At 39.1% G+C, this 22,002-nt stretch overlaps 1 protein-coding gene across 1 annotated transcript in view; it reads right to left on the bottom strand.

Moving 5' to 3' along the window:
• The window catches only part of CC2D2B (coiled-coil and C2 domain containing 2B), a 136,966-nt gene that overhangs the window by 55,545 nt on the left and 59,419 nt on the right, over positions 1-22,002 (bottom strand). The window contains exons 14-18 of the mRNA XM_063669470.1: positions 12,999-13,101; positions 12,697-12,809; positions 10,095-10,272; positions 6,760-6,910; positions 4,827-4,974 (exon numbers count right to left, since the gene is read on the bottom strand). Coding sequence (XP_063525540.1) covers positions 4,827-4,974; positions 6,760-6,910; positions 10,095-10,272; positions 12,697-12,809; positions 12,999-13,101 — 693 coding nt within the window. The remainder of the gene's footprint in view (positions 1-4,826; positions 4,975-6,759; positions 6,911-10,094; positions 10,273-12,696; positions 12,810-12,998; positions 13,102-22,002) is intronic.

Below are 22,002 nucleotides of genomic sequence, written 5' to 3'. Positions count from 1 at the left end.
GGGATTACAGGCGTGAGCCACCACGCCCAGCTGGAGAGATGTGTTTAATGTGGTATTAAAGCACTAAAGCTGGGCTGGGTGCGGTGGCTCATGCCTGTAATCCCAGCACTCTGGGAGGTGGAGCCAGGCGGATCACCTGAGGTCAGCAGTTTGACACCAGCCTGACCAATATGGAGAGACCCCGTCTCTACTAAAAATACAAAAAATTAGCCGAGCTTGGTGGCGCATGCCTGTAATCCCAGCTACTCTGGAGGCTGAGGCAGGAGGATTGCTTGAACCAGTGAGGCAGAGGTTGCAGTGAGCCGAGATCGCACCATTGCACTCCAGCCTGGGCAACAAGAGCGAAACTCCGTCTTAAAAAAAAAAAAAGCATCAAAGCTTTCTGAGACTCTCTTTTGGTTCACTACTTTATCTCCAGTTCAGTCAGTGTTTGATGAATGAGTAAGTGAATGAGTAACAAAACTGCCTTTCAGCTCTCCTTTGGCTTCATTCTCTGACTTCCACAAGTCAGTCCTGCCCTCTGGAGCACCCATCCCAATCCCTAGAACCTACTGCTCAGAGCCAGTCCTTGAGCTGCCACAACAGAACTGTGGGAAAGTTCTGTAACTTCCTCTAATTGTAAAGTTTGACATAGAGAGGGCCCTGGACTTTGAAAACCTCTTTTGCAATTTACTTCCTGATGAAACCTGTCATCTGTCCCACTCTTGCATGTAACTGTTTTCAATCTTTTGTAAGCTTGAGTTTCCAAGTAATAGGAATTATAAGACAACGGAGACAAGCTAATGAATATGGCTTGAAGGTCACTTGCTGGTAACCTTCAGTGACAAGTGGTAGGGTTAGGAAGGGAATGGGTGAACAGAAAGTGGAGGGAATGTATGCAGTCCAGTAGGCTACACATAGGAGAACTCTGGCAGGAAAAATCTAGCCAAAATGGGCTTCAGGATTTAATCAGGTGCTTGAGTTTTTGCTTGTTTGTTTTAAAACAAAGAAGGCTTTTGGGTACAAAAGACCAACAGCCTAGGGAGATGGACAAGTTGAAGATAATGGAAGAAAAAGATATAAATGCATCCGAAGAATTGTAAAAGAGAGTTCCAAATTACCTACATAAAAGTTAGCCTCAGAGTGAGGAGGACAAACATCTCACTCCAAGAAAAATGCAAACAATATTATGATGAGGCAAAGATTAGGAATAGCTGCTGTGGAGACTATGCTAGAGAAATATTAAGAAATATAGCAAAATAATAGTTCTAGGTATTAAAAACTTTTCCACTGGCTCCAAAATGAATTACCTTTAATAGCTGTAAGATTTGCTCTTAAAATGACCTTCTCCAGGTCTCTAAGAAGATGACCTTATTTACTTAGCAAAACAAGGACATCCATCAAAGTTCCATTTCTTTTTTTTTTTTTCTTTTTTATTATTATTATTATACTTTAAGTTTTAGGGTCCATGTGCACAATGTGCAGGTTAGTTACATATGTATACATGTGCCATGCTGGTGTGCTGCACCCTTTAACTCCTCATTTAGCATTAGGTATATCTCCTAATGCTATCCCTCCCCCCTCCCCCCACCCCACAACAGTCCCCAGAGTGTGATGTTCCCCTTCCTGTGTCCATGTGTTCTCATTGTTCAATTCCCATCTATGAGTGAGAACATGCGGTGTTTGGTTTTTTGTCCTTGCGATAGTTTACTGAGAATGATGATTTCCAATTTCATCCATGTCCTACAAAGGACATGAACTCATCATTTTTTATGGCTGCATATTATTCCATGGTGTATATGTGCCACATTTTCTTAATCCAGTCTATCATTGTTGGACATTTGGGTTGGTTCCAAGTCTTTGCTATTGTGAATAGTGCCGCAATAAACATAAGTGTGCATGTGTCTTTATAGCAGCATGATTTATAGTCCTTTGGGTATATACCCAGTAATGGGATGGCTGGGTCAATGGTATTTCTAGTTCTAGATCCCTGAGGAATCACCACACTTACTTCCACAATGGTTGAACTAGTTTACAGTCCCACCAACAGTGTAAAAGTGTTCCTATTTCTCCACATCCTTTCCAGCACTTGTTGTTTCCTGACTTTTTAATGATTGCCATTCTAACTGGTGTGAGATGGTATCTCATTGTGGTTTTGATTTGCATTTCTCTGATGGCCAGTGATAATGAGCATTTTTTCATGTGTCTTTTGGCTGCATAAATGTCTTTTTTTGAGAATTGTCTGTTCATATCCTTTGCCCCCTTTTTGATGGGGTTGTTTGTTTTTTTCTTGTAAATTTGTTTGAGTTCGTTGTAGATTCTGGATATTAGCCCTTTGTCAGATGAGTAGGTTGCAAAAATTTTTTCCCTTTTTGTAGGTTGCCTGTTCACTCTGATGGTAGTTTCTTTTGCTGTGCAGAAGCTCTTTAGTTTAATTAGATCCCATTTGTCAATTTTGGCTTTTGTTGCCATTGCTTTTGGTGTTTTAGACATGAAGTCCTTGCCCATCCCTATGTCCTGAATGGTAATGCCTAGGTTTTCTTCTAGGGTTTTTATGGTTTTAGGTCTAATGTTTAAGTCTTTAATCCATCTAAAAATCACAAGCATTCTTATACACCAACAACAGACAAACAGAGAGCCAAATCATGAGTGAACTCCCATTCACAATTGCTTCAAAGAGAATAAAATACTTAGGAATCCAACTCACAAGGGACGTGAAGGACCTCTTCAAGGAGAACTATAAACTACTGCTCAATGAAATAAAAGAAGATACAAACAAATGGAAGAACATTCCATGCTTATGGGTAGGAAGAATCAATATCGTGAAAATGGCCATACTGCCCAAGGTAATTTACAGATTCAATGCCATCCCCATCAAGCTACCAATGACTTTCTTCACAGAATTGGAAAAAACTACTTTAAAATTCATATGGAACCAAAAAAGAGCCCGCATCGCCAAGTAAATCCTAAGCCAAAAGAACAAAGTTGGAGGCATCACGCTACCTGACTTCAAACTATACTACAAGGCTACAGTAACCAAAACAGCATGGTACTGGTACCAAAACAGAGATATAGATCAATGGAACAGAACAGAGCCCTCAGAAATAATGCCGCATATCTACAACTATCTGATCTTTGACAAACCTGAGAAAAACAAGCAATGGGGAAAGGATTCCCTATTTAATAAATGGTGCTGGGAAAACTGGCTAGCCATATGTAGAAAGCTGAAACTGGATCCCTTCCTTACACCTTATACATCAAAGTTCCATTTCTGTTTTCATAGTGATGACTGTCCCATTCCCTGAGTTGAGGAAGAGAGAGTTTCTCTTCTCCAGAACCATAGTTATTCACTTGGGTTCTGGTTTGATACCTTCCTGACTCTGAAGGACCTCATACTCTTTCCAATATATTGGGTCTTTTTCCCCACTGATTTCAATCTTTTGTAAGCTCATCACTTTTAATCACTTATTTTAAGAAGATAAATATGGCCCCAATTTTTAAGAAATCTGTATCTTGATTCTTTTGTCTTCTGTTATTTTTTAGCATATTTTTTATTGTCAAACTCCTTGGTAAGTAAACTACCCCCACTACCTCAGTTTCCTCCATACTAATGATCTCCTTGTGCTACTGCCATTTAGTTTCTTTCTCTTTCAGTTTCTTACATACCAAAGAAAAGCATTTATGAACTCTTACTATGACTCTGGCCATACGCTACTGGTTTTTATATATAATGTTCTCCTTGTTCTTTTTTAAACAATCTCTAATTTCAGTTTTGATTTTCCGTTTAATCCAGTTATATATAACAATTTTCAAAACTATAATATTTTTAAAAGATAATTTTTTAGAGAAGTTTTAGATTTGCAGCAAAATTGAACAAAAGGCACAGAGAGTTCCCATGTACCCCATCCCCATAAACATGCACAGCCTCCCCAGCTGTCAACATCCCTCGCTGGAGTGGTACCTTTTTTTACAATCCATGAACCTACATTGACACATCATTGTCACTCAAAGTCCATAGTTTACATTAGGGTTCACCCTTGGTCTTGTAAATTCTGTGGGTTTTGACAACTGTGTAATGACATGTATCCACCATTATAATGTTATGCAAAATAGTTTCGCTACTCTAAAAATCCCGTGTGTTCCAACTATTCATTCTTATCTCCCCCCAGAACCTCTGGCAACCACTGATCTTTCTACTGTCTCCATAGTTTTGCCCTTTCTAGAATGCTATAAGTTGTATGAAGCTTTTCATTTCCGTTTATTTTTAAAAATATGTGTTAAGATGGGGAGGGGAGAGGATATCTTTTTGTTATCATTGTTCATTATTTTAAATGATGAAATAAACTTTTTCCTTTATATTTACCATTTCCCTCAAACATAGTACATTATGGAAGCCAGCATTATCATCATTTTCATAGAATTTCCTGTACTTATTTCTAGTAATCCCACAAATAATTAATCTGAAAATTAACCCCAACTCTTCTGGGAACTCCCAAAATGATGATAATGCATAAATGATTCTTTGCTAATCCAGAATGACTGGGAGATATACAGGCCCCAGAAATAAAGTCCCTGGGAGTCTTGACCTTTGCCTACAAGCGAGGGACTCTGGGAATGCCTCTCTCATCATCTGTGTGGCTATAATTCCAAGCATTGAAGGGACACATTCTCTTACATATAAATACACATACTGCCTTAGTAGAGTGATTTAAATAAAAGATAAATCAACATTCAAATAAACTAAACTCTTCCTATTGCTGCTCAAGTTTTCTCTTTTACACATAATATGTTTTGTGTGATGCTTTGCTGAGACCTGGCATTATTTTTCAAAGATAAAAGTTTATTACCTGCAGTAAGAAGATCTTAATGACTGTGATATAGGTATCAGAGGAAGACCATTTTCATCTAAGCTCCATGATAGAGAATAGCTAAGTTTTCCTGATGTCAAAAGACAGAGTTCTTCAGTTCCATTTCCCTCAAGAAGAAAAGGCACATCTGTTTATAAAAGGCATTAAAAACATATGAATTGTTTTAAGTGCAGTTGAAGCACATTGTGGGTTTTTTCCTGAGTTTTACTTGTGGAACTCTAGGAACACAAAGGAAGATCTGTGCTAACCCCACTTTTTTTTTTTTTTTTTTTTGAGACAGAGTTTCACTCTTGTTGTCCAGGCTGGAGTACAGTGGGGTGATCTCAGCTCCCTGCAACCTCCACCTCCTGGGTTCAAATGATTCTCCTGCCTCAGGCTCCCGAGTAGCTGGGATTACAGTTGTCAACTACCACACCTGTCTAATTTTTTGTATTTTTTAGTAGAGATGGGGTTTTACCATGTTGGCCAGGCTGGTCTTGAACTCCTGACCTCAGGTGATCCACCTGCCTCGGCCTCCCAAAGTGCTAGGATTACAGGCGTGAGCCACCCCGCCCGGCCCTAACCCCACTCTTATCTTAGTGCTCTCCCTCATCTCCTCTCTAGGATCCTTCAAGGACTACAAAAGAGAAGGTAAAGATTGAGATGAATATGTAGAGATGAATATCACGATTTTCTTCCTTTTATGCCTGGAGGCTTCTTAACCATTCTCTGTGGGAGTGGCTTCCACCAAGAAAGGACCATTGGCAGCAGAAAAAGAGGCCAGCAAGCTGTTCTTTCTCCTCTTTCCCTACATTCCCAAGTCTTCTGCATCTAATCTCCAAAGAGTTTAACAATACTTCTTAAAACTTTTGCTGAGTGCCCAGTGTTCCCTAAATTTTTTGAGTCCTGAGTCTTTTCTCCCGGGTCTCCATAAGCTTATTTTTCTGCTTCATCTGGACTCAAAGCAAACTCCATTCTTCCCTCATTCTCTGCCCTTTTTTTCCCCCTCTCTCCTCCTTGCTCATTTGTTCATACTTCCTTACTTTTCACCAAATAGGCTCAAGTAGTTTCAAAACCCCTAGGAAGGTGAAAAAAGGAATAATGGAGAGAAGGAGAGGAATGACAGTGCTCTCAGAGACACGTTAACTTACATTTAACCATATAAGAGGAGTAAAATCAATTGAAAAACAACTAACAGAAACATCCCTTCTTTCTTCTCTCCTTTTCTCTGTCCCTCCCTCTTTCCTTCCCTCCCTCATTTTCTTCTTCCCTTCCCTATACAGTTCAAAGACAAACCCATATGTCTGCGAGCACCTGTAGGTTCACTAAAGAAGTTGAGGCAGAGCAGCCAGCCCACTCAAAAGCAGAGCTCGCTTTCCAGACAGCGTTCTGTCCTTGCCTTGGATGGCCTACAAAAAGCGTGGGTGCTAACTGCTCATTTGAAATTTCCCAAAAATCTAACCCAAGACAAAGCTTTAAACAATCTAGTTTAACATCTGAATGAATAATTTAATTCATTTTTAACAGAATACTGTAAACACAAGGCCAGGCGCGGTGGCTCACGCCTGTAATCCCAGCACTTTGGGAGGCTGAGTGGGGGCGGATCGCCTGAGATCAGGAGTTTGAGACCAGCCTGGTTAAAATGGTGAAACCCCGTCTCCACTAAAAATACAAAAATTAGATGGGCATGGTGGCGGGGGTCTGTAATCCCAGCTACTGGAGGCATGAGAATTGCTTGAACCTGGGAGGTGGAGGTTGCAGTGAGCTGAGATCGAGCCACTGCACTCCATCCATCCTGGGTGAGACTCTGTCTCAAAAAAAAAAAAATATTGTAAATACAGGATTTTGTACTCATGTGAGTGAGCCAGGGTCACTTAGGAATATGGTACTCAGGAAGAAAATAGGGGGAATGTAATATTTTTAATAAACTCACTGCTTCCTACTTCTCCATCGGCAGGCATGACCAGCTTATCAGAGCTAAACTCTACATATTGCAAAACAGTTTTGCCTTTCAGCTCTGTGTAGTTAGGTAAAGGTAAATATAGTTTTGCCAGTAAGCTTGTCCTTTTACTTTTTTCATAAACCTAAATGTAAAAGAAATGGCTGATAGCTCACTAAAAATACAACATAGAAAAAGGAAAAAATAAGCACCCTTAACAACATATTTTTATTTTTTTTTTTAAAATACCAGAATATAAAATAAGTATTGCTCTATAGCATTTCATCCACATGATTATGAGAAAAGCAGCCAGTCATGTCCTTGAAAGTGTAATGCCTTTTACTGGCTTCATAGAAAATGAATTGAATACAAGGGATTATGAATACAGTTCTGAGAATAAATATATGAGGTACATATAACATAATATCATAGTAACTTAACTTTGAGTAGCACTTTGAAAATTATCTCATGTAAATCTGATAAAAATTATAGGAAATAAATATTATTCTCATTTTATAAGTGAAGAAATGGAAGCTCTATATGAAAATATGTTTGTTGTTATTATAAGTAGTTGAGACTCAGGTTGAATTGCTTAGGAAAAAGGTGGTAATTGGTCATGAAATTCAAGGATGAGTTAAACAAGCTATGGGAGCAGTGAGGGAGGAAAAGCTCCAGAAGAAAGGAAAAGGGGGTGCTGAGTAGACAGTCCCATAGAGGTCTTCTAATTCTATATGGTGTGTTTTTTACTACAATTCTGTGTAAGTTTACTGCCATAACTATAAGCTAAACTTTTTTTTCTTTTTCTTTTTCTTTCTTTCTTTTTTTTTTTTTTTGAGATTTGAGTCTTGCTCTGTTGCCCAGGCTGGACTGTAGTGGTGGGATCACCGCTCACTGCAACCTCCGCCTCCTGGGTTCAAGCGATTCTCCTGCCTCAGCCTCCCAAGCACCAGGGATTACAGGTGCCCACCACCACGCCTGGCTAATTTTTGTATTTTTAGTAGAGACAGGATTTCATCATTTTGGCCAGGCTGAACTCGAACTCCTGACCTCAGGTGATCTGCCTGCCTTAGCCTCTCAAAGTGCTAGGATTACAGGTGTGAGCCACCACACCCAGTCTAAGCAAACTTTTTTCAATAAAAAATCTTATTTTTACCTATATTGTGTTGTCAGTGCTTGGGAAAAGAGTGATATGAGCTCTAAGAAGGAAATCAGAGGGGAAAACTGCTCCTTGAAAGATAAGAAAGAATGTGCCAATCAAAATGATGACTTATTAGCCAAGAAAGCAAAGAAAAAGGAAAGTCAAAGAGGCACATATTTTTTCTAGTTATCTGGTTTTACTTCCTTGTAAGAGAGAATTTAAGACACCACACTGGTCCCTTTGACAAAGGCATACCTACTGCAGAAATGTTTGTAGGAGTTGTAGCTCTGTGAAATATTTCTTATTGTAAATCAGTAAATTGGCTAACTTTCAGAGAACATGAACTGATAAATATATTCAAATGTTGAGTTGGCATTTACACTTCACCCTTGTGAATTTGCTTAGGGTATGTAGGATGCATTCTCAGTGGACTGTCAAACCCAGGTTCTTGGACTACAGGCTGGAAGCCAGCCCCTGGAGAGCAAGGTAAGTGTACTGAGATAGAGAATTTTATCAGTTGAGGGCTCCCAGGAGCCAGTCTTGTCCCCTGATGACAACTGTCAACACCATGATGCAGATGAGATTGAGCATCTTAAAAGTGGTAAGAATGAAAATGGGCATTTTTAAACGGAGCAGCTAACATGCACAAAAGCTTAGAGGTAGGAAATTACAAGCACGTGTGGGAAAAGACAAGCAGCTCAGTTTGGCTGAAGTGATGAATGACTAAAGAGGAGTAATAAGAAATGAACTAAAGGCGGGGCGTGTTGGTTCATGCCTGCAATCCCAGCACTTTGGGAGGCTGAGGCAGGCAGATCACTTGAGGTCAGGAGTTCAAGACCAGCCTGGCCAACATGGTGAAATCCTATCTCTACTAAAGATACAAAAATTAGCTGGGCATGGTGGTGGGCATCTGTATCCCAGCTACTTGGGAGGCTGAGGAAGGAGAATTGCTTGAACCCAGGAGGTGGAGGTTGTGGTGGCTGGGATCGCACCACTGCACTCCAGCCTGGGCAACAGGGTGAGACTTCATCTCAGAAAAAAAAAAAAAAAGAATTAAAAATGTAGGTTAAAGTCTGTTAGGCTAGGGCATATTGATTTATTTTGCAATTTTTGCATTTGCTAATGGTGAATTTATCTCTAACTAGATTCCTCTCCCTCTCTGCCTCTTAGTTTCTTAGGCTCATATGCTAAGTGATAGGATGATAAAGGACTCAAAATACACATTTACCTATTTGGGGAGGCAGATTTTAAACTTCAAGTGATTGGATTATTATATCACAATTTACTTTAGGGACAACAGTAGGAAAGTATAGTTCTTGTTTTTTTTTTCTTTGTATTAGGAATTCAGTGTGGAAAGTAGGCATATTTTTAATGTAGGAATTTCAACAGAGGGACATTGTAAGACAGTGGAAACCTGAATACATGAATAATGAATAGAACATCTATCAGGGAGAGAACAAAATTATTCTCGACATTATAAAAATAATTTTGATTTATATTTGTAACTACAATTCTCTCCCTACTCCTCAAGCGCCTCCCTTCCTACACACAAATCTTTATTGCCTCCTAACATTTTTTTCAAGTATAGCTTTAAGTTTAACCCCATTTTTAGCCACCAGGACTTCTTGTCTAGACTCCTTTGTTGTCTCTCATTTTTCTCCATCATCCTATTTTCTTCTTCCATTAGAGTGGGGGTTCTTACAGTGGAATCTTTGCACAGAGACTGGGGGTCTTTTGTGTGTATGTTCTTTCATCTGATTCTTAGAGGGATCTAAAAATCCAAAAAAGAAGGAAGAACAAATACAGCAAGAGACTGAAGCCACCAAGTCAGGGATGTGGAAGTTCACATTATAGAAATCATTCAACACTTAAAATAGCTATGCTACTCATTATACTGTAAACAGCACTTTTCCACCTCATTGCAAATGAATAGCAATGCTGCACATCCAGGGGTGCAGAAATTTTAGCAGGAGATGAGTATTTGGAACACTACAAATCAAATAACTTTGTACTTACAGCATAAAAGACTAGTGGTGAATTATACATTTATAAATATCTTATCATCTACACATAAAGATCAGTCCATCTCAACATCAAAGAAATTACTTATCACATATAACTGTAGCTAACAAAAAATTCTAAATTATGTATGGCATAAAATAAGATACAAAAGTAAATGACAATGGCATACCTCCAAACAAATCACTTCAGGCCAATATATTAACTGAATATTGAAAATTTGCTGAAACATGACTTTAAAATCAAACTGTAGGGGAGATACTGAAGTACAAGAAACCTGTTTATTGTTGTAAAATATTTTAATAAAGTATTTGAGCTTCTGAATTTTGGCTCTTCTTTTTTGTTCATGCCTAAAAATTAAACAAACCTTTAAATCACCCTTAAAAAGTACAATAGACATAACATATTGTTCTTTCAAAATGTATGTTAGCATGTTAAACAGAAGATAATTTCAGAGGACAAATGTTATCTTTACATCAAATAACACTTGTCTACATGTGGATAAAAATTTCTTCTTCCCAGTCAAATGTTTTTAATGAAAGAGATGTACTCAAAATATGTATTCAAAAATAGAAGAACTAAAATCAAGGTCCTATAAATCATTCAACTATTATTTTACTAAATTACAATTTAAAGAGATTACAGCACATATCTACCAGATGTCTTATGAGAGGAAAAAACTGAGGGGCTTGGGAATGGGGAGAGGAGATTGAATCAAGAATTTAAAAATATTTCCTAACTTTAAAAAGACACACACATAGACTATATACACAAACACACAACCCTCCACACACCATGTTGTCAATAACTTCAAAGATGTGGCTCTAAGGCAACAGGCTTGCTGTGTCCTCTTAAAGGTCTTTGTAAACCACCTTAAGGTTTAGGCTGTGTACCCCTTTTCTCCAGGACAGTGGGGAAGCCACCCTATCTCTGAACCCAAAGATCAAAGGAGCAAGCCAGGTTACTTCCCTGGGGGAAACACTTGTTGAGGCATAAGTTGATCCCTTGACTGATATAAAACTCCTAGAGTCTTTCATTCATTGTTTAATTCACTCAACCAATGTTTATTGAATATCTTCCTAGCGGCAAGAGAACTGACCTAATGATGTTTAAGACTTGACCCTCTTTTTCAGAAGGGAGAAGGCTAGGTGGAAGATAAACCCTAAGTTGAAACATAAAATCCCCTTCTGCTCCCCAATCTAATCACCCTGTGGGCCCAGTATGTCCCTGCCCTATTATCTGTCCATCTCTGTAACCTTCTCAAAGAGTTAGGGGACAAAAGATTACCTATTCTTCTCTCCCTGTTGGCCTCTTTCGATCATATTCCCAATTACCTTTCAAGAAATATCTAAGTAAAAGTTACCCTTTCTGTTGCCCTCTAAAAGTATTGATTTTAAAAATCTGAATTTGATTTTAAAAATTTGTTGAATTGATTTTAAAAATTTGTTGATTCGGGGTTATAATTATCTTCAGGAAATCTTGCCTTTCTCTTCACCTGTAAACTCTTTAATTCTTCTCTAATCTCTGTATTCTTTTCACTTCTATCCTCTATATCGACATATTATTCTTTTATGGATTCAATTGGGTGTGTTAAATAGATGACAGCAATGCTATCGGATGGCAATGGCTTTGCAAAGATATAAAACACCATACATCCTTTTGCCTTGACTTCCACTAAGTTTTAGTCTAGGTTTTCCAGCACAAATATCTTCTTCCTCCTCTTTCTTCTCTCTCCCTCCAACTTTCATTTTATGGCTTCTGTATTCTTCCCCTTGTTTAGATAGTCTTTTTATATGGGTGTCCTACATAATAAAATATCTCAGGCCCTTTTTGGAAGAAGATACAGAACAAATAAAGGATTTCTCCACTGCTGCACTTCTCTGGTCAGAAAGTGGGTGGCGATAATTGTGACTTTGTGTCTGCTGCTCTTTTGGTTGTTAATGTAATCATCCATTCATTCATTTAATATATATAAACATTTATTGATTACCCAGTATGTTCCAACACTGCTAAATGATGCACATTCCCAGTACTCAAAGATGGACTGGTACCAAGTGTGCCATGGGATAGAGATGTTGAAAAGTTAGACCTAGTACTCTAAGTTGCCATATCCTCTTTAAGGGAGATGGGATCCATAGGCCTAGTAGATGGAGAAATGGGGTTACCTATGATGTCTGTTTTTGCATAATTTTCCAGGCATAGAGAGAAAACATTATAGCTCAAGGAAGAAATCACAACTGTGAAGTAAAGAAGTTTGTAATGTCAAAGAAGAAAATTGTTTAGGGGGCCCTCTTGATGTGAAATAGTTTTTATGAGAGCCAGAGTTCCTTTAACAAGCAAAGACAATGGTATATTACTTTTTACAGTGCCTTTATATCTCACCTATCTATACCTGAACAAAAATTACTAACATAGCAAAACAAAACAAAACAAACAAACAAAAAAAACCCCTGCAAATTATCAATATATGAAGCCTAGCAATGAAGATATCACAGTTTCTATAGAACACCAAACTGGTTTATGTCCCACCTCAGGCATGTATTAGATGTGTGAACCTGGGCAATTTAACTTCCCATAAGCTACATTCCTTCTTTAAGATGAGGATAATATGGAACTCTGTAGAGCTATGGTGACAATTAAATGTGAAAACGTGTTTTTAAAAACTTACAGTACCTGGCATATGGTACTCAACCAAGAAATCCCACTTTATTATTAAAAACAATCCAATTAATAGACAATATATAATAAAGAAATAATTATTTAAACATGCTTACAATGAACACTTGGATAAGCTTGTTAATTCTGCAGTGAAAGAAAGTTGTGGCCTCAAGGTAATTGGCTTTATTCTTTCAATTTCTGTTTCGTCTGAAGCTAGATATGAGAGGCTCTAGAAATCAAAAAATAAATATATAATTTGCCATGTACATCCCTGTGTAGGACATTTATTCTTAAAATTCATTTATTTCTTGTATTTGTCATTTTGTTGGATAACTTTTAGAAATACCGATTTCACATTCTATAAAAAAATAAAATATTATAACTAGTTGAGTTTAATGTTATTTTGCAACATAAATACCTCCTGTTTTTTCCCATTCTTAAGTTCTTTTCCTTCATTTTTCTTCTCAGTTTCAGACATTTCTGAGATTTGCTCTTGTTCATCACATTTATTCATTTTAATCCTAATTAATAATAAACAGAATTATTGAAAGCAGAAATAATGGAGGTATTTGAGAGCTGTTCGAGTTTTTGCCAACACACACACACACACACACAAAAACCAATCTCTTACAAGTAATTTTACATTCTAAGGAAATTACCAATTTGATAAATATTTTAAAAACTTTATAAGCTTATTCTTGGCTTTAAGATATTTCTCCCTACTCAGTAAATTTACCATTAGTGTTTACAGCCCTTTCTAAGGGCATCAAGAAACCTTTCCTCTGGTGAGAATAAGTAACAGGGGAATGGGGAGATAAAAATTCAAGGACACATACCCTGTTTCCTCTCATTTTTCTTTCTCTCATATTTTTTAAGCTGTGAGAACCTGAGCACGTATAAGGGCAGGTGATCATGGTGATACTAAGTAGTAAATCATAGTTGGTGTTTATGCATAAACAGTAAACAGTTCATGGCATTAGCATATTGCCACTGCTGCTGCTACTACTACTACTATTACTACTACTACTAGCTAATCCTTATATAGTACTTACTAAGTATGTGCCAGGCAATAGTGTAAATACTTTACATGTATTGACTGATTTAATTATCACAACCCTATGAAGTAAGTACTATTATTCCTCTTTTATTAGTAGTTCAATAAAATCTCAGTTATCTGAACAGTGTCAGAAAATTATTGATCTAGGATTCAAGTTTTTCTGATAGTGTAAAAATTTCTTGTTTTCGGTATAAGGTTTTGTTTTCCATTTTAATCATTTAAGAAGGAAATCCTTTGGTAAAATATTATATGCTCTGTTGGGAATGTAAAATGGTGCAGCTGTTTTGGAAAACAGTCTGGCAGTTCCTCAAAAATGTTAACTACAGAGTTACCATATGACCCAGCAATTCCACTCATATACCCAAAAGAAAGAAAAGCCTATGTCTGCACACATGAGGAGTGACCGCTAATGGGAAGATGGTTTCTTTGGGGGGTGACAAAAACATCATAAGATTAAATTGCAGTGATTGTTGCACAATTCTGGGAATTTATTAAAAACCATTGAACTGGAGACTTTGAATGGGTGAACCACATGGTATGTGAATTATATCTCAATAGAGCTGTTTCAAAGCAATTATATGCTTTTTGCCTTCTGAAACAGAATATAGGGGACTAAGTGCAGATATTATCTATATGGTAGTATCCTGGGCTGAAAACCCAGCCCCATTAATGGCACTACAGAATCTGGGCAAATTACTTAAGAACTCTATGCCTCACTTTTCTCATCTGAAAATTAGGTTGTTGTGAGGATTGAATGCACTAATTTAAGTAAAGTGCTCAGCCCAGGACTTGGAGTAAAACAAACACTTAATAAATGTTATTATTATTTTCTTCAGATTCAGGGCAATCAATATGACATCAATTAACTTGCTGTTCTGTAATACAATGGCTTTTAACCTTTGTTACATATTAAAATCACCAGGGAAGTATTTTAAAACTCATGATATCCAGACCATACCCCATACTAATTAAATTAGAACAGTCGTTTTTAGAAATTCCTAAGTGATTTCAGCCTATAATAATTTAGGGAATAAGTGTTACGAGTAACTTAGACAATAGGTGTTATACCCAGATTTTCTTCTGAGGGAAACTATTGAAGCAGGGTCTATAGCTTCCTCCTTTCTATTCTGAGCCAAATGACTCTGGGAAATGATGAAGGTCCTGATGCTATTTTATCAAATGTTGTTGCATTTCCTGCTTGCATAGCTTGCACTTTCTTTCTCATTTTAAGTTTCTTTGGCAGTTATCTGAATCTTCTCCACGTAGGCAGTGCCAAACAGAGAGCACAAGTGAAGACAATATAAGAAATCTGGATTCTCTGTGTTATTTGCCAGTGCTGTGGTTTGGGTTCAGGGGCAGAAGAAAATACAATCTATCATCTATAGCGACTGACCCACCCAGTCTCTCTAAGCTAAATGCAGTGTTGCTAACATTTAATTAACAAGGAGAGTTTGCCACCTGAACGAGAAGACAGGGCTATCTCCTCAACTTCCTGTTACCTCATTTCTGCCGCTGTAACTTTATAAAACTTGCTCTAGCTGAGATTATCAATAACCTCCATGTCAGGAAATCCAATGAACATTTTTAGTAGTGAACTTAACTGATAATAACTGCTAACCACTTCCTCCTACTTAAAATACTCCCGTTTCCTTGACTCTGGGGCAAAATACTCTAACGGGAATGTGGAGGAGCCAAGATGGCTGAATAGGAACAGCTCCGGTCTACAGCTCCCAGCGCGAGCAACGCAGAACACGGGTGATTTCTGCATTTCCATCTGAGGTAACGTGTTCATCTCACTAGGGAGTGCCAGACAGTGGGCGCAGGTCAGTGGGTGAGTGCACCGTGCGCCAGCCGAAGCAGGGGCGAGGCATTGCCTCACTCGGGAAGCGCAAGGGGTCAGGGAGTTCCCTTTCCAGGGGTGACAGACGGCACCTGGAAAATCGGGCCACTCCCACCCGAATACTGTGCTTTTCCGACGGGCTTAGGAAACGGTGCTCCAGGAGAGTATAGCCCGCACCTGGCTCAGAGGGTCCTATGCCCACGGAGTCTCGCTGATTGCTAGCACAGCAGTCTGAGATCAAACAGCAAGTCGGCAGCGAGGCTGGGGGAGGGGCGCCCGCCATTGCCCAGGCTCGCTTAGGTAAACAAAGCAGTCTGGAAGCTTGAACTGGGTGGAGCCCACCACAGCTCAAGGAGGCCTGCCTGCCTCTGTAGGCTCCACCTCTGGGGGCAGGGCACAGACAAACAAAAAGACAGCAGTAACCTCTGCAGACTTAAATGTCCCTGTCTGACAGCTTTGAGGAGAGCGGTGGTTCTCCCAGCACGCAGCTGGAGATCTGAGAACGGGCTGACTGCCTCCTCAAGTGGGTCCCTGACCCCTGACCCCCGAGCAGCCTAACTGGGAGGCACCCCCCAGCAGGGGCAGACTGACACCTCACACGGCCGGCCAGGTACTCCAACAGACCTGCAGCTGAGGGTCCTGTCTGTTAGAAGGAAAACTAACAGAAAGGACATCCACACCAAAAACCCATCTGTACATCACCATCATCAAAGACCAAAAGTAGATAAAACCACAAAGATGGGGAAAAAACAGAGCAGAAAAACTGGAAACTCTAAAAAGCAGAGTACCTCTCCTCCTCCAAAGGAACGCAGTTCCTCACCAGCAACGGAACAAAGCTGGACGGAGAATGACTTTGACGAGCTGAGAGAAGAAGGCTTCAGACGATCAAATTACTCCGAGCTATGGGAGGATATTCAAACCAAAGGCAAAGAAGTTGAAAACTTTGAAAAAAATTTAGAAGAATGTATAACTAGAATAACCAATACAGAGAAGTGCTTAAAGGAGCTGATGGAGCTGAAAACCAAGGCTCGAGAACTACGTGAAGAATGCAGAAGCCTCAGGAGCCGATGCGATCAAATGGAAGAAAGGGTATCAGCCCTGGAAGATGAAAGGAATGAAATGAAGCGAGAAGGGAAGTTTAGAGAAAAAAGAATAAAAAGAAACGAGCAAAGCCTCCAAGAAATGTGGGACTATGTGAAAAGACCAAATCTACGTCTGATTGGTATACCTGAAAATGACGGGGAGAATGGAAACAAGTTGGAAAACACTCTGCAGGATATTATCCAGGAGAACTTCCCCAATCTAGCAAGGCAGGCCAACATTCAGATTCAGGAAATACAGAGAATGCCACAAAGATACTCCATGAGAAGAGCAACTCCAAGACACATAATTGTCAGATTCACCAAAGTTGAAATGAAGGAAAAAATGTTAAGGGCAGCCAGAGAGAAAGGTCGGGTTACCATCAAAGGGAAGCCCATTAACAGCGGATCTCTCCGCAGAAACCCTACAAGCCAGAAGAGAGTGGGGGCCAATATTCAACATTCTTAAAGAAAAGAATTTTCAACCCAGAATTTCATATCCAGCCAAACTAAGCTTCATAAGTGAAGGAGAAATAAAATACTTTACAGAGAAGCAAATGCTGAGAGATTTTGTCACCACCAGGCCTGCCCTAAAAGAGCTCCTGAAGGAAGCGCTAAACATGGAAAGGCACAACCGGTACCAGCCACTGCAAAATCATACCGAAATGTAAAGACCATCGAGACTAGGAAGAGACTGCATCAACTAATGAGCAAAATAACCAGCTAACATCATAATGACAGGATCAGATGCACACATAACAATATTAACTTTAAATGTAAATGGACTAAATGCTCCAATTAAAAGACACAGACTGGCAAATTGGATAAAGACCCATCAGTGTGCTGTATTCAGGAAACCCATCTCACGTGCAGAGACACACATAGGCTCAAAATAAAAGGATGGAGGAAGATCTACAAGCAAATGGAAAACAAAAAAAGGCAGGGGTTGCAATCCTAGTCTCTGATAAAACAGACTTTAAACCAACAAAGATCAAAAGAGACAAGGCCATTACATAATGGTAAAGGGATTAATTCAACAAGAAGAGCTAACTATCCTAAATATATATGCACCCAATACAGGAGCACCCAGATTCATAAAGCAAGTCCTGAGTGACCTACAAAGAGACTTAGACTCCCACACATTAATAATGGGAGACTTTAACACCCCACTGTCAACATTAGACAGATCAACGAAACAGAAAGTCAACAAGGATACCCAGGAATTGAACTCAGCTCTGCACCAAGCAGACCTAATAGACATCTACAGAACTCTCCACCCCAAATCAACAGAATATACATTTTTTTCAGCACCACACCACACCTATTCCAAAATTGACCATATACTTGGAAGTAAAGCTCTCCTCAATAAATGTAAAAGAACAGAAATTATAACAAACTATCTCTCAGATCACAGTGCAATCAAGCTAGAACTCAGGATTAAGAATCTCACTCAAAACCACTCAACTACGTGGAAACTGAACAACCTGCTCCTGAATGACTACTGGGTACATAACGAAATGAAGGCAGAAATAAAGATGTTCTTTGAAACCAACAAGAACCAAGACACAACATACCAGAATCTCTGGGATGCATTCAAAGCAGTGTGTAGAGGGAAATGTATAGCACTAAATGCCCACAAGAGAAAGCAGGAAAGATCCAAAATTGACACCCTAACATCACAATTAAAAGAACTAGAAAAGCAAGAGCAAACACATTCAAAAGCTAGCAGAAGGCAAGAAATAACTAAAATCAGAGCAGAACTGAAGGAAATAGAGACACAAAAAACCCTTCAAAAAATCAATGAATCCAGGAGCTGGTTTTTTGAAAGGATCAACAAAATTGATAGACCGCTAGCAAGATTAATAAAGAAAAAAAGAGAGAAGAATCAAATAGATGCAATAAAAAATGATAAAGGGGATATCACCACCGATCCCACAGAAATACAAACTACCATCAGAGAATATTACAAACACCTCTACGCAAATAAACTAGAAAATCTAGAAGAAATGGATAAATTCCTCAACACATACACCCTCCCAAGACTAAACCAGGAAGAAGTTGAATCTCTGAATAGACCAATAACAGGAGCTGAAATTGTGGCAATAATCAATAGCTTACCAACCAAAAAAAGTCCAGGACCAGATGGGTTCACAGCCAAATTCTACCAGAGGTACAAGGAGGAGCTGGTACCATTCCTTCTGAAACTATTCCAATCAATAGAAAAAGAGGGAATCCTCCCTAACTCATTTGATGAGGCCAGCATCATCCTGATACCAAAGCCTGGCAGAGACACAGCAAAAAAAGAGAATTTTAGACCAATATCCTCGATGAACATTGATGCAAAAATCCTCAATAAAATACTGGCAAACAGAATCCAGCAGCACATCAAAAAGCTTATCCACCATGATCAAGTGGGCTTCATCCCTGGGATGCAAGGCTGGTTCAATATACGCAAATCAATAAATGTAATCCAGCATATAAACAGAACCAAAGACAAAAACCACACGATTATCTCAATAGATGCACAAAAGGCCTTTGACAAAATTCAACAACCTTCATGCTAAAAACTCTCAATAAATTAGGTATTGATGGGACGTATCTCAAAATAATAAGAGCTATTTATGACAAACCCACAGCCAATATCATACTGAATGGGCAAAAACTGGAAGCATTCCCTTTGAAAACTGGCACAAGACAGGGATGCCCTCTCTCACCACTTCTATTCGACATAGTGTTGGAAGTTCTGGCCAGGGCAATTAGGCAAGAGAAGGAAATCAAGGGTATTCAATTAGGAAAAGAAGAAGTCAAATTGTCCCTGTTTGCAGATGACATGATAGTATATCTAGAAAACCCCATTGTCTCAGCCCAAAATCTCCTTAAGCTGATAAGCAACTTCAGCAAAGTCTCAGGATACAAAATCAATGTACAAAAATCACAAGCATTCTTATACATCAATAACAGACAAACAGAGAGCCAAATCATGAGTGAACTCCCATTCACAATTGCTTCAAAGAGAATAAAATACCTAGGAATCCAACTTACAAGGGATGTGAAGGACCTCTTCAAGGAGAACTACAAACCACTGCTCAACGAAATAAAAGAGGATACAAACAAATGGAAGAACATTCCATGCTCATGGGTAGGAAGAATCAATATCATGAAAATGGCCATCCTTCCCAAGGTAATTTACAGATTCAATGCCATCCCCATCAAGTTACCAATGACTTTCTTCACAGAATTGGAAAAAACTACTTTAAAGTTCATATGGAACCAAAAAAGAGCCCGCATTGCCAAGTCAATCCTAAGCCAAAAGAACAAAGCTGGAGAAATCACGCTACCTGACTTCAAACTATACTACAAGGCTACAGTAACCAAAACAGCATGGTACTGGTACCAAAACAGAGATATAGATCAATGGAACAGAACAGAGCCATCAGAAATAATGCCACATATCTACAACTATCTGATCTTTGACAAACGTGACAAAAACAAGAAATGGGGAAAGGATTCCCTATTTAATAAATGGTGCTGGGAAAACTGGCTAGCCATATGTAGAAAGCTGAATCTGGATCCCTTCCTTACACCTTATACAAAAATCAATTCAAGATGGATTAAAGACTTAAATGTTAGACCTAAAACCATAAAAACCCTAGAAGAAAACCTAGGCAATACCATTCAGGACATAGGCATGGGCAAGGACTTCATGTCTAAAACACCAAAAGCAATGGCAACAAAAAAGCCAAAATTGACAAATGGGATCTAATTAAACTAAAGAGCTTCTGCACAGCAAAGGAAACTACCATGAGAGTGAACAGGCAACCTACAAAATGGGAGAAAATTTTCACAACCTACTCATCTGACAAAGGGCTAATATCCAGAATCTACAATGAACTCCAACAAATTTACAAGAAAAAAACAAACAACCCCATCAAAAAGTGAGCGAAGGACATGAACAGACACTTCTCAAAAGAAGACATTTATGCAGCCAAAAAACACATGAAAAAATGCTCACCATCACTGGCCATCAGAGAAATGCAAATCAAAACCACAATGAGATACCATCTCACACCAGTTAGAATGGCAATCATTAAAAAGTCAGGAAACAACAGGTGCTGGAGAGGATTGGAGAAATAGGAACACTTTTACACTGTTGGTGGGACTGTAAACTAGTTCAACCCTTGTGGAAGTCAGTGTGGCGATTCCTCAGGGGTCTAGAACTAGAAATTCCATTTGACCCAGCCATCCCATTACTGGGTATATACCCAGAGGACTATAAATCATGCTGCTATAAAGACACATGCACACGTATGTTTATTGCAGCATTATTCACAATAGCAAAGACTTGGAACCAACCCAAATGTCCAACAATGATAGACTGGATTAAGAAAATGTGGCACATATACACCATGGAATACTATGCAGCCATAAAAAATGATGAGTTCATGTCCTTTGTAGGGACATGGATGAAACTGGAAATCATCATTCTCAGTAAACTATCACAAGAACAAAAAACCAAACACCGCATATTCTCACTCATAGGTGGGAACTGAACAATGAGAACACATGTACACAGGAAGGGGAACATCACACTTTGGGGACTGTTGTGGGGTGGGGGGAGGGGGGAGGGATAGCATTGGGAGATATACCTAATGCTAGATGACGAGTTGGTGGGTGCAGCGCACCAGCATGGCACATGTATACATATGTAACTTACCTGCACGTTGCGCACATGTACCATAGAGCCTAAAGTATAATAATAATAATAATAATAATAATAATAATAATAAAAAGAAAAAAAATACTCTAACGGGTACTTCTCTGTCCCTCCTCTAGTTTCTCCTCCTCTACCAAGCCATTCAAAGCAATTTCTCAAGACTTGGTGCTTGGGGTCTCTCCTCATCTTATTCTCTGCCTTCTCCCTAGGCAGTTTCATGCACACCCATGGCTTCAACTATGCTTATTTACTGTGCCACAAACCATGCACCTAGCTGCCCATTTAATTGCCTTATTTAGAGATATCTCAAAGGCATATCAACTTCAACATGCCCCAAACCAAATACATGACGAAATGATAACCTGAGCTCAGTGTCTAGGTACCAGGCCTTCTTATCATGAGTACTATCTTTCCAGGCAGCCTAGCTACAAGTTTATTCAGTTAGGGCTCACAGGGACCAGGTGTATTGTGAGGTCAACAGTGGTAAAGTTGGCCAGGAAACAGTTCCGAGGAACATCTTCAAACAGATAGCTTCTCCAATTGATCAGAATGATACTTTTAACTGCTTAAACTAAATGCCCAATTTAGGGTCGCTGGGGCTACCCCAGCTGGGGCCAGCCTGGTGACTGACAGTGTGGTATTTAGCTGAGAGGCAGTGTGGTTATTTAGCTGAGAGGCAGTCTGGAGAGACGAATTCAAGCCAAAGTCAGCTGGAAAAGTTGAATGTCAGGA

This window comes from Pongo pygmaeus, chromosome 8 (assembly GCF_028885625.2).
Source record: "Pongo pygmaeus isolate AG05252 chromosome 8, NHGRI_mPonPyg2-v2.0_pri, whole genome shotgun sequence".
In the NCBI taxonomy this organism is placed as follows: domain Eukaryota; kingdom Metazoa; phylum Chordata; class Mammalia; order Primates; family Hominidae; genus Pongo; species Pongo pygmaeus.
Note: the sequence above shows the minus strand (reverse complement) of the source record. Positions and strands in the feature narration are given on the sequence as shown.